Source organism: Bemisia tabaci, unplaced genomic scaffold (assembly GCF_918797505.1).
Source record: "Bemisia tabaci unplaced genomic scaffold, PGI_BMITA_v3".
In the NCBI taxonomy this organism is placed as follows: Eukaryota; Metazoa; Arthropoda; class Insecta; order Hemiptera; family Aleyrodidae; genus Bemisia; species Bemisia tabaci.
Window position 1 is genome coordinate 62,398 of NW_027311789.1, and position 13,175 is coordinate 75,572.

Sequence of the window (13,175 nt, forward strand, 5' to 3'; positions counted from 1 at the left end):
CCGGGATTTCCAGCTGAAAGGCTCAAATTGAGCCTTTTGGCAGCGCTCCGTGCGCGGCCGCCCCGTCAATGGGGCCCGCACCCGTTTCACCTGGGCTCTGCCCACTTCTTTCATTCATCACTCACGATTTCATTGTATCAAGTCTCTTCGTCAAACCTCCTGAGTTCATTGTCTCATGTTCTTCCTATGTCTACAAGTAAGTACGAGTAAGTATACGGAGCTGCTAAGCATTTCGGCGCTCCTTTCCTTCATTCGGCGCTACGTTCTTACGGCGCCAAGACCTCTTCAACAAGGGTTGCCACGACTTTCGGTACCCTTCTTCGGCGCTACGTTCTTACGGCGCTAAGACCTCTACAACAGGGTTGCCACGTCTTTCGGTACTCTGCTTCTCTTCTTCGGCGCTACGATCTTACGGCGCTAAGACTTCTGCAACAGGGTTGCCACGTCTTTCGGTACTCTGCTTCTCTTCTTATGCGCTACGTCCTATACGGCGCTAAGACTTCTTCAACAGGGTTGCCACGGTTTCGGCACTCTGCTTCGGTGCTAAGCTTTACGGTGCCACGAACTCTTCTTCAAGGGCGATCCTCAATCTCACGCCCCTTCGTTCTCTCTCTCCTCTCTCTTCTTCACATTCCTTTAACTTCTCTCAACAACTCTTTCTCACTCTACATTTCTTCTTCTTTCTCTTCCTAAGTTATTCTTGTTGCCCTGCCTTTAAGGTGGCTGCCTGCGAGACTATCCTCGGGATGACTTCTTTTCTTCTCCTCTTTCCTATCCCACTTTTCTAGGTGTTCTCTAACAATACCTATAAACGACGCCCATAGACATTCTTCCATTCTAGTTGATACTGTATTAAATTCTTGTTACTTACCATGATTTGGCGGTACTTCCCGCGTTTGCGTTGAAGAAACACCCTGCTCTTCCAAAACACTTGGAAGTGAATTATTATTTTCATATCATTCATGCGCAACTGTCCACACGGAGAAGGGGATCCTAGACCACAAAAATGCAAAAAAAGTTACCAGGCTCCCTGAAGTCTCGGAGATTTTAGAGGATTGGAAAGTTCCTGAAACTGAGATTTCAGGGGTCACGGGACCCGTAAAGTGGTCGCCTGTAAAGTCAGAGTTTTGGAGTAGCTGAGACTGAAATTTGGATGAACTTCAGGAATTATGATATGTGCGGCCCCTAGAAAACCACAACTTTTTTCACAGGGGCCCAAATGCTCCTAAGTCAGTATTTTTTCGATCTCCTGGGTCTAAATTGGGGGCATCTGGGGCCCTCTGCTTTCTTATCAACGTAAATCGCCTTCAATTTACGAAGTATACGATCCGCAATGTGCGAGCCCTCTACCCTCGAACACCCCGGGCCCTGAGCGCTAATCCGGTCCTATGCAAGAATGAACTCTCGGTGCTCAGTGAAGAGGTCTTGATTTTTTGAGGTGCCTTTCATATTCGCGTCGAATATGCGTTTGTGTGTACAGTTTTAAATGTCAGCATGGCATTTTATTGACGTTGCGGCAGAGACTTGAACGGTTCGAGGTACCAGTAGCGCGGTGTGCTATGCGATATATCGATTGATCTGCCCTTTAAACCAATGGAGAAGGATCGATAAACAAGGTGTTCGCAACGAACACCTTGATAATCGATTTTTACCACAGCTTTAAATGGGGAAATATCGATAATCAATCATTCACGCCACGCCACTGCGAGGTACGAGACATGAAAGGGGATCGTGGAGAGACTGACGGTATTTAGATAGAGTCCAAACTGAAATATCACTTCCAAATTAATACCGAAATTGGTTCTGAAAAAGTAAATCAAGTCGTGATTTCTTGTTCGGCGATCTCAACATGGAAATAAGAGTCGGTTTCTTACTGACGCCACTCGATCCAAACGACGAATGGATTCAGAAAATCGGATATTTTTCTTTATCTTCCTCGTCTTTTTCTTTTCGAGTTCTTTATTTGCTCGCAAATACAGAGCATAATAGACGGCGAAACCGGCCATGTCATGTATACGGATGGATACGCATAGTTTACTGAAAAACACCTGCGGACGTGGAAGCCGTAGTTATGGGCTATATACCGGGTTATTCAAAAATTACGCACCACCGGCCATGAGGAGGGTGGATATTTGACATTTTTGAGTCGCACCCCACCCCCCTTCCCCCTGAGGCGGTCAAAAACTGGAAAGTACCTAAAAAAGTTGCCATCTCAATATGAGGAAAAACGTCGCAAACCGCAAATTGATATCTTAATTAGAACTACAGTTATAGCCAGTGGTGCGTGACTTTTGAATAACCCTGTAGCACTACCGTCCGTCGCGGACTCGGATATGCTTTATCCAGAGCCGAGCTTTATTTTCATCTACTGATTTTAGCTGTGCGGTTTCCTAATTTAAGTTTATTTAAAATCAGCTGTTGACAATTCTCTCTTATTTAAATCACAGTTTCAACTTGAGACCTAGATCCATGTAGTGAATACGCTTTGGAATCAGAATCGTTCCGCAACTGAAACAGACACCCGTGATTTGCACGTCTTGCCCGCTTCAAAACCAGTGGCGTGGCGTGAATTGCGATATATCGATTGTTATGCCATTTAAACCTATGAAAAAAGATCAATTATCAGGGGGGGATTATCGAACACCTTAGTAATCGGTTCTTTGCCATAGCTTCAAATGGCGAGATATCGAGAATCGATTATTCACGCCACGCCACTGTTCAAAACGAGGTCTTCCATGAGGGCTAATCCTCCGAAATCGAAACGCGTTTACAAGTAGCGGAAGCTCCGCCACGCTTACATTCGCAAGCCCCTTATGCCCCTCCCCCCTCTCCCCCTCTCCCCTCCCCCCATCAACACGGTGGGTTCAACGTTGAATCGGAGCACAGTGGATCGAGTCGATAGGAAAGGTCGGACAAAATTTGGAAACTTCAAACGCTCATAACTCCGTTTATACAAAACTTTGAGGTTCCAAAAGTGGTCTCATTGGTTCCCTCGTAAAATTTTCTTCCAGAAACACCCCTCGAAATTTTAACAAGACGACGGTTCCAACGTTAAGACTTTGGAGAGCGTCCACCGTAGCACCTCGTCAATATGTAAAAGTGGTTTTGCGCGGACGGAAGAGAGCGCTGCAAGACGCTGATGAACTAAGTTAGTTAGTTAGTTAGTATATTTTGAGACATTCAGCGTCACATGATCTTGTTTTGTGGTTAAATGTTCTTGGATTTGGCATGGGGGCTCTACAGAGACGATTCAGTTCACTTGTGCTCCATTCTTGTTCCCACGAGTTGTTGATAAGTTAGCACATAGCTTGTTTAGCATCTTGCTGAGTGAATGGATGGTGAGTGATGTTCTGCATAGAGCATGCTTCAGTGGCTGCTCTATCCGCTGACGTGGAGCGTAACATAGGAAACATACATATATACAAGAAATTTCTTGTCAGCATAGAGTAAAATATAGGGGTCATTAGTGAAGGGGTACTTTGTACCCAAAGATTTTTTTAGAACTATAACGACAAAAAATTTGAACGATCCTTGAAAGAGTCATTGAATAAAAGTACGTTGCAGAGTTTTAAAACGTAAAGATATTAATTCTTCAAGGACAAGCCTACAGGCAGTACATAAAGTGGACAAAATAGGAGAAAAAAGGTAGAAATGATACATAAAGGAAATTGAGAAAATAGGTATTGCTTCCCGCCACGAAAAATGGCGCCGATTCCCATGGAGCAGTGCGGGCCTTTACCAATGGATACATTAGTAACATACCCGATGCAAAACGACGGGAAGAAGCGTACTATTCTAACGTGGTGAACGCTCAAAATGTGACGAAATAAAAATCAAAATTTGCAGTTTCAGTAAAAAATTTCGTGTCCGACCTCCCTGATTGACTCGACCCACTGTGCGAAGTCGATGAGAGCCGAGGAAACTCGGCCTCCATCAAAGTTAGATTTCCCGCAAGAGCTTATTGCCACGACCAAATCCGGATGTCTCGTCACTCGCTCGGATCTCGGTAACCCAGGCGTTTTGATCATGGAGATTGAACCGACGGATGATATGAATTTGTGTATTTTTTCCTTATTTACATTATATCTCGATCATATATTAATTATTCAACTTATATACAGATTAATTGTTAGTTTTTACATCGTCAGGGTTGCCGCAGTCAGGGAATACCGGAAAATGTCAGGGAAAACCTGGGAATGTCAGGGGAAATGACATAAGTGTCAGAGGACAGGGTGGCAAAATTTCATGAAAAATAATATCTTGAAATTTCGCGTGAAATATTCCATGACATTTCAGAAATTTATGAAAGATATTGAAAAATACCGGTTCCTTTTCATGTTTCGCTAAATTTTTGACTTTCCTTAGCACGGCAGTATAAAACACCGTGTACCGAAGGGTAGTGCAAAATCTTGGAAGGAGGTACGGGGTTTTTGCACATGGATGGCAGAGTGAACTTACGCGGTTTTGCGTAGCAGGGCAGCTCGGAGCGCAAAGAATACGCACGGAGCTGTTAATTGGAAGAGAAACACTCGAGACCGGCTTCCAGGAACCCGGGGGGGGGGGGGGGGGGGTTGGATAGCGCTGAAAAATCCTCCCCCCCCCCGCGCCCCCTTCGCTTTTTAGGGACTCGAGCGCAAAGCATCTCGTCGCACGGTTCGTCGGCCAGGATCGGCAGGATATTTCTGGCTCTAATTTAATTCCATTCGGTGCCGTCATGTAAATACTGCCGTGCTAAGGAAAAACGCCGTATGAAACTTCAAGTGTTGCCAAATTTCCTTCGATAAAACACGAATTCCCTGATAAACTTATTAATTTTTTTCTTCCAATTTTTCAGAGAATTTTGCTCGTGTTTCGATCTGAAGTTCCTGACAATTTTAAAGGAAAATATTCATAACTTTCCTCAAAAATGAACATTGTATAAAAGGAAATTTGGCAACTCTCGAATGCTCGTACGGCGTTCTTCCTTGGCACGGCAGAATAATTCTCGTACCGTTGCCATCCGTTCCGGGTTCTCGACGAGCGAGGAAAGAATGTTCGACGATGATGATGTAGGGGAGAGAAGACTTGCCGTGAACTTATTGGCAAGAATTTTGAAGAAAAAACGTCATTTAAGCCACCATTCCGGCCATTAATCTCTCAAAGTCTTTAAATTATCTCAATAAATTTCTCAATGGACCACTAGACACGTACGGATTTAAGGTGATTCGATGGACGCTATATTTTGTGTCAGAACGACATGCTAAAAACCTAGGGGCTAAACCAATGCTAAACCTCACTAGGGCCTCTGGCAACCAACCACTGAAAAAAAACTACACGTAAAAAATCGTAGAACAACCATGTTAGTAGTGTAGATATAGGGATATACGGACACTTGACCTCACTTGACCTTTAAGACGGCCGCAGACAGAGGGAATCGGTGTGACGTCACTGGCGACTGGTTGCGGGTTGCCTACCTATCGTTACCAGTGTTGTAAAATTGTGCAGAAAAATGTTGATTATTACCAGTGTTGTAAAATTGTGCAGAAAAATGCCGATTATTTTAGGATGAGGGGTGGGGTATGGTGCATGATTTTCCAACCATGGTGTCGCGGGTTGTCCACCTATCGTTACCAGTGTTGTAAAATTGTGCAGAAAAATGTTGATTATTACCAGTGTTGTAAAATTGTGCAGAAAAATGCCGATTATTTTAGGATGAGGGGTGGGGTATGGTGCATGATTTTCCAACCATGGTGTCGCGGGTTGTCCACCTATCGTTACCAGTGTTGTAAAATTGTGCAGAAAAATCGGGATTCTTTAGGGGGTGACGGATGGGAACAATGTTTTCATGCTATGTCGTCGCCAATGATGTGAAATTGTACGGAAAAATCTGGCAACCATCCCCAGTGTTTTAAAACTGATTTAATCTCCTATAAATTCCATTTTAATTTTGTCATTAGCTTTTCTTAACCACAACCCAACCGGGCGAAGCGTGATGAGTTTACCTCCCAAAATCTTAAAACTTCCCCCGTAAATATTAAAAAAAAAACGAGAAACAAGGAGTAATAATTATATTATCAGTATTTATTGATTCGAACGATTCACAATTTTTACATTCTAAACAAAAGATTTCTACAAACTAGTGTATTACATTCATTTTTTTTTTTATTTTCTTTGAAACTACAATATTCTTTTTATATTACCCGACAGAGTCTGATATGCGTAAACAGATTTATGGATTAAAATTGCGTAAACAGTTGTCCCAGCCGGGAAATTTTTGAGCGACTCTACCTCGATTTGAATGTCCAACGGTCCGGGCTTGATGATATCCTCGTAAATGCATTTCATGATGAACATGGGATTTTGCGATTTGAATTGAGTCATGCTCAGTGCCGGTTCGCATAATTTTTCCCCGTTCGAAAAATCTGTGATGAAATTCAAATAGTTTTGATAGAAACTCAAATACTTTTCCTTTTCGAAATTCTCGTTGAGAGCCTCGTACGGCAGGCAAACGCTGTTCAGATACACTTTAAAAGAGCGCAAATTGACGTGATCGAATTTGCTAGCATCGCTTTCCTCGCTATCCGAACGATTCGTTTGAAATACCAGAATTATGTACGACGGAGCTTCCACGTTGGTCGTCGTCATCAATTTCCACGTGTCCTTGTCGCTCGTCGGCAGTTGCGGGTAGATGAAAGTCTCGAAACTCGTGATCGGGAGCAATAAACTAACATTGTTCTTGACCTTGTCGAGAAGCGATTTTTCCGTTGCCAGATTGAATTTAACTTGAGGCATGATCCATTGAACTTTTTGCAGAGAGATGGAAATCGAGCCCTTGTCCTTGCAGCCCGGTTTGATCAGGTAGCAATTTTTATCGGTCCTCGATCGGATCAAAATGAGTTCTTGCCGAAGACGGACCAGCGGTGTTTTCACATCGGGATTGAAGCCTAGAACCATGCTGAGCGGAATCATCCCGTAAAAAGTATTGTCCGAACCGCATCTGATAGGCGTTCCCCATCCGGCGATTTGGAGAGCGTTCAGCTCTTGAGGACTGCTCGTCAACAGGGTTTTACACGTTGACGTAACACCGACCGAACGGGCTCGATCCACTTCCTCACCGTTGATTTCGTATTTGATTTGCTCGAACAGGTACAAAAGAGCGTTATTAGTCATTTCATATTGGAAATCGGCCGCCGTGGACCCTGTCTTAAGCGTGACGTCGATCGTTCCTTCGACGTAAATTTTTGAATCGCCCGGCACGGTGTAGAGATCCTGGCTGTTGATGGGTAGACGAATTTCATCGTTATTCTTGAACGTTGCGTTGTACGGGTTATAGGTATGGTATTGATAGTAAACCACGTTTTTTAGCGACGGGTCCAGTGTGAACGCCTCCATTTCGATATCTGATATTCTTCTTCTTCTTCTTCTCCTCGTTGTCGAGTACAACGTAGCCGAATTGTGCGAGCAACCGTTTATTGTATTCGGTGAGCTGTTTCGGCTCCAAACTCGTCACGCGAACTGGTGCGAATCCCGGTGCGACTCGTTTATTTATAAATTTAAATTTACCCATGATTCTTCTTCTTCTTCTCTCTGATGTGAAGACGTAGCGTCACCTCTTCTCCTCCGAAATTCACCGGGCGTCCGTCTTGATCCACGAGATCGATACGCAAGTGATCGATGGAGCCTACGTTGATCGGACTGTAAATGATCGTTTGCGGTGAGAGCGACATTTTATATCCGGGCGCTACGTTGAGGCTAAAGGCGAAAATCGTATGAGCCACCTCACCGTTCACGTAACTCCCGCTGGAAAGATTACATTCCACACGGATCAAGTTGATCGGTACGATGTCCACCGGTCTATCCGCATCGTGCCATTCGTTGGCCACCAGCAAACGATTCGAAAATCCCAATAGCGGTCCGATCGACTCTTCGACATCGAAACTGATACCGTACGCGCACTTGATTTTCGATCTGAGAGTATTATTGTTCGCTTTCAATTGGAATCCCGCTTCGGTACCCAATTTTTCCTGAAGGAATTTCTCGATAGATTCCAACTCGTAGGCACCGGGCGGTATCGCGAGCTTAACCGCTTTAGTCACGGAGACGCCTCCACCCTCGTTCTTCCATTTTACGAAAATGAGTTTATTGTTCGCTTCGGTTACGTTGGGAATGGAATTGAAGAACACCAGGTCGACCAATCCGATCTCGTACGATGATGATGATGATGATGATGACGATCGATTCGATCCGTTACCGGCACCGAGACTTAAAGGTGGGGAAAATCTATTTTCGAGAACACTGCTCCGTCCAGACAGAATGAAAGTTATACCAGACATTTTTACTCAGATTATTTAATTGATGCTGTTGCTTCGCACAAGAAAAGTCAAGCATAAATGACCGCAATTAACTGAGTTTGGTTTTTGCTCACGCTCGAAATTATACTCTATAACGTCGTCGTTGTCGGAGCCATCCGCATCTAGATAATGTTCGAGTTCCACGGGAGGGGGTAGGTCACCGAAACTGTCGTAGTACAGAGTTCTTCGACCTTTCTTGCAGTAAGCGACCCAATGGGATCCGGGACCTCGACTCGAATCCAAATTGATTATCGCACACTCGTTTCGACGCGGTCGAATCAGCGACTGTAAAAGTTCATCGCGCATGAATACACCGCGAAAATGAGGAATTTTCAAACGCTCGATCGCTCGCGATAAATCTCGATCCGAGAGGGGTCGATACGGTAGCTCCTTGATTAGTTTAAACGAGCAGCCATTGATGGCGGTTTCAGGTAAAGACCGTAACCTTGTTTGTACGGAGCCAGGTAGAGACCCTCACCGATCCGTGTCCTTCGATGACGAGATTTCCGTCCGGCCATGTGAATTCCGATTTTGCCCATGGCTTGATTCGACGACTCGGGCGATAACCCGATGCGAGATGTTAGGATTTTCATCAGAGCACCACCCGTAGCCGGAACGGGTATGATACGGGGCGAGGGAGGCGTTGCCTTCTTCTTCTTCTTCTTCTCTACTTTAGCTGGATCTTGTTTCCTCGATGCGGGGTGAGCACGATCAGGAAGAAATCCATCCGCTTGCTTATAGACACCCGACTTGACACTCTTCTTCTTATTCTTCTTATTCTTCTTCTTCTTCTCTGCACCATCGTTACCACATTCTCCACAGCCCATACCTAGTTTGGCTTTGAGTTTCATACTGTTCGTGACGAGCCAAGCTGCCGCTTTCTCGCCGAGCGAAGAATCACTCGCCTTGACGCGTTCCCAAGCTTTATCGGCCAACACTAGATCTGCTTTGTTCCTCTCTTTCGTGTCCGAAGTCTTACTGTACTCGATGTCATGGGAACGGCAAGCTTCGTCCAGTCCGTTGATTGGCTTGTCTCCGCGTGCCAATCTCTCTTCTAGTTTTGTAGATGGTCCGCAATAATTGTAAAACGGAAGATGTTTCTCACCCGGGATCAGATCGATCAGATCGTTGAGCAACCCCGCACCCTTGCACTTGCGCTTCATTACTGATCGGTAGACACTCGGCGAGTGGAAATTTATACTCAATTCACAGTGTCGTGACCGAGACTGTCACTATCATCATCATCATCGCCATTAACGAACGGGTTGCTTTTCATACGTTTGTACACTGCTCTAAGAATGAGCTTGAGCAAATACTTGTTTATAAAACGAATCACCACCTTGCCGAGTCGCTTCATACACTCGACCCTCTCTTTTCTTTTCGAATCTTCATCATCACCACCACCACCACCACCACCATCGAAACCGTCAATAGTGGAAACAATTCCATCGAGGAAATCGAGTCGATGATCCATTCTCAAGGAGAAAAAATATGATTGTTTCTAAAGCCTTCACACTCTTTATACTCGTGCGAGTGACGACGACGACGATGATGATGATGATGATGATGATGATGATGATGACCCCCTCCCCACCCCACCCTTCGAGAAAAAAAAATGGCGTCGCTGGGGAAAGAAATTAAAATTCGAAATTTATGTACAAGTTTTATTATTTTTTTTTTTTTGTTGAAAGATACAGAGAGAGATTACATACAAACAAAGCGATTAAAGATTACATACTACTCCAGTCCGGAGAATGATTATAAAATCTATTCAAATGTTTCAATTGAAACACTATACAATTGTAAAGATCGCAGATACAAGATGTCTTCGGTCCGCCTTTGCACAAGTCCTTGAAATGGCGTTGATCGGGGGCTTTCTCCTCGTCGCACAATCGCATGACGAGCTGAATGTCACTGTTCAGGAGATGAGAATCGTACTCGGAGATTTTATGACGATTAACGTTCATGAAATGGACCGCTTTCGAAACCAACATTTGAATTTCACTGTCCTTCACTGCCGGCATGGCCATTATAGCATAGAAATCCCGTACTCCTTCCGCAGTAATTCGAATTTGTGGTCGATGATTGCACATGTGTTGCACGCGCAAGTATCCGGAATGTCCACCGCCACCGCGAATGGTTCGAGCGCTCCCGGGCAATTGATGTAGTGTTGCCTCGCGATGGGAATAGAGGTTAAAATGTTCAATTTATCGATCCACAGGTCGATACGCACTAGATCACTCCGTGACAGCACTGCGAGACACTCTTTTCGAAAATTTATCAGAGTAATCAGCAGTTGAGTATCGAAACGATCCGGGCTGTTGCTGCTGCTGATGTAACCGCTCGGCTCAAACATCATCTTGACGAATGAGCAGCTGCGCTCCCCTCCACATTCTTTTCGTCGATCCAAGAGTTGAATTTCGAATCGAACCCCCACCACTTTACATAACACCTGCCCTTGCTCCGACGAATCACCTTCTCGATGAGATACACGTCTTCGTAGCGGGTTTTTTGCAATTCTTCCTTGTAGAAGGCTCCTCGTATTGGCTGCTTTTCCATATCTTCTAGAATGTACGTCACCGGATCGGTTCCTTGAACCTTGACGATGATAAACTGCTCGTTCGACCAATTCGGCGTGTAACCTTTCTCGAACAACGCTTTCTGCTTGCTAATGCGAACCCGGTCGCCGACCTTGAATTTGGATTCGGGCGGTGGAGCACCCGGCACTGTCGCGTAAATCGATCTACCTCGAAGCTTACGCAATATTTCCTTCTCGTTGCTGGGGCTAGCTTCGATAGGCTTCATCCCGATCGAGCGATGGTGGCTTCGATTATATTCGCCGACTAATTGTTGAATGTTTTTGATCCATTCGTAGCTACCCTGGAGCGAGAAGCGTTTCCACATTTTAGTCTTGAGGGTGCGATTGAATCGCTCCACGATGGCCGCCTTGATTTTCGTAAACACCGAGTAGAGATGGATATTGTGCTTTTTCATGAGAGCCATGAAATTCTTGTTGTAAAATTCCGAGCCGTTGTCGACTTGCAACAGTCTCGGTGGACTCGTCGTCTTCAGCACGGTTTCCATCGCTCGCGTGATATCCTCGGCCGACTTTGACTTGACGGGTTGAGCCCAGGCGAATTTCGAACAGCAATCGATCACGGTGAGCAGGTATTTGTATCCTCGATTGACCCGGGCGTAGGGTATCATTTCCACGAGATCGGCTTGCCACAGATCCCCGATTCCTTTCACGATAACGCTCCGACGCGGGAAATTTCGTCGAGCCGGCTTGTGTACTTCATCGACTAGACCCTCCTTGATGCTGCTGCTGCCCACGGGAGGAGGAGTCGACTCTGCCAGCTTCATATTGCTAATGACGACGAGTAGAAAATACTACTACATTTTCAATTCGCTAAACGGCACGGCCTCGACGATTACGGCTCTGCAAATCGGGCAAGTTGGAATATTCCGCGAATCTTGGCAACGTTTGCACACGTAGAAATGTCCGCACGAAATATAAACGTAGAACTTTTTATTATCGAGACAAATGCAGCAGGTATCATCATTTTCTTCGGTGAAAATTTTCACATATTCTCGAGGAGCGGTGTCTTCTCCGATCAACGCTATATTTTTCTTCGCGATGAAATAGAAATCTTTGTTCCGATTTTTCACGATCCTCACATCTTTCGCGGGAACTCGATAAATTTGATTTTCCACCCGTAACGGCCGCGGAAACTGACAGTTTAAGTTTTGGAAATAATTATTGGAAATTACGCGTACACGAAGTCTATTTTGTACTTTTTGACACTGCAAATACACAAATTCTTCTGGTAACATTTCTCTCAAGACGTCGTCGTCGTCGTTGTTGTTGTTGTTGTTGTTGTTGCTAACGTCGACGGTAGAACAATCAGGGTCGGTTTGCTACCTGGAGCCGTGTCCGACCCGAATGTGGCCCCTGTCTTTGTCAGAATTTGAAACATTTGTCGAATATTAGTCAACTCCTTCTCGAGGTACGAATATTTTTCCTCGAGTTTCTCTTCGAACCAAGCACGTGGAATAGCGTCGCGACTATCGCTCGGGTCGGAGAGATTACTTATTCTCTTCGAACCTGCGTCGTAATGTTCACCTTGAAGAGAGTCTAGACTCAGCGCTCTGGCCGATATGAGATTGTTCGCGACCTGTCGAACGAGAGCATTCCATCGATCCGACGATGCCGGGATGTTTGCGTGACCGAACTTGTCCACCGACATTCTTGCAACTCACGATCGAAATGTTTCAACGCCGTCTCCTACGTTTATTCTCTTTCTCTCCCACTTCTGCGCCTCGTTTGCTCGAATCGAGAGTGGGGGTTTGAGAACTGTCGCTTCGAGCAGTTTCCACAATCAAATTTTTCAAGGTTTCGTCGAGTTTATTCACCGTGTCTTTTAACTTTAGATTGCTTATTTCCATCGCAGCCGATGCTTCGTCGTCGTCGTCGTCGTCGGCAGGAGAGTTAACGAGGACTGAATCGTTTTTTTCTTCACCCGTCGGTGTATCGCTCGATGCGAGAGGTTCAATGACACCTCCTTCCGACGGGGTTTTCGAATCGTTAATCAGCGACGATGATGATGTTTCTTCAACAATTTCCCCGGGTTCTACTTCACCCGTCGGTGATGCTGGTGTATCGGTCGATGGGAGAGGTTCAATGACTCCTCCTCCTTCCTCTTCCGATGGGGTTTTCGAATCGTTAATCAGCGATGACGTCAATTCCTCTACTTTACGCTCCACATCGACGAGTCTAGGCTGATCGTCTTCGAGTGTCTGGAGTCGAGTGTTCATTTTACTCTCCAACTCTACGAGTTGTTTCGG

At 45.2% G+C, this 13,175-nt stretch overlaps 2 protein-coding genes across 2 annotated transcripts; both read right to left on the bottom strand.

Annotated features, from left to right (window-relative positions):
• Window positions 1–6,156: 6,156 nt before the first annotated feature.
• On the bottom strand, window positions 6,157–7,371 carry LOC140225923 (uncharacterized). The gene has a single exon (XM_072305965.1). The coding sequence runs from the start codon at window positions 7,369–7,371 to the stop codon at window positions 6,157–6,159; it is 1,215 nt and encodes a 404-aa protein (XP_072162066.1).
• A 946-nt stretch (window positions 7,372–8,317) lies between these two features.
• Window positions 8,318–9,732, bottom strand: LOC140225924 (uncharacterized). Its single transcript, XM_072305966.1, has one exon. The coding sequence runs from the start codon at window positions 9,491–9,493 to the stop codon at window positions 8,726–8,728; it is 768 nt and encodes a 255-aa protein (XP_072162067.1). The 5' UTR covers window positions 9,494–9,732; the 3' UTR covers window positions 8,318–8,725.
• Between the last annotated feature and the right edge of the window lie 3,443 nt (window positions 9,733–13,175).

Coding starts and splice junctions, on each gene's coding strand:
- LOC140225923 (XM_072305965.1), bottom strand. CDS start 7,371: ATGGAGGCGTTCACACTGGACCCGTCGCTAAAAAACGTGGTTTACTAT.
- LOC140225924 (XM_072305966.1), bottom strand. CDS start 9,493: ATGAAGCGCAAGTGCAAGGGTGCGGGGTTGCTCAACGATCTGATCGAT.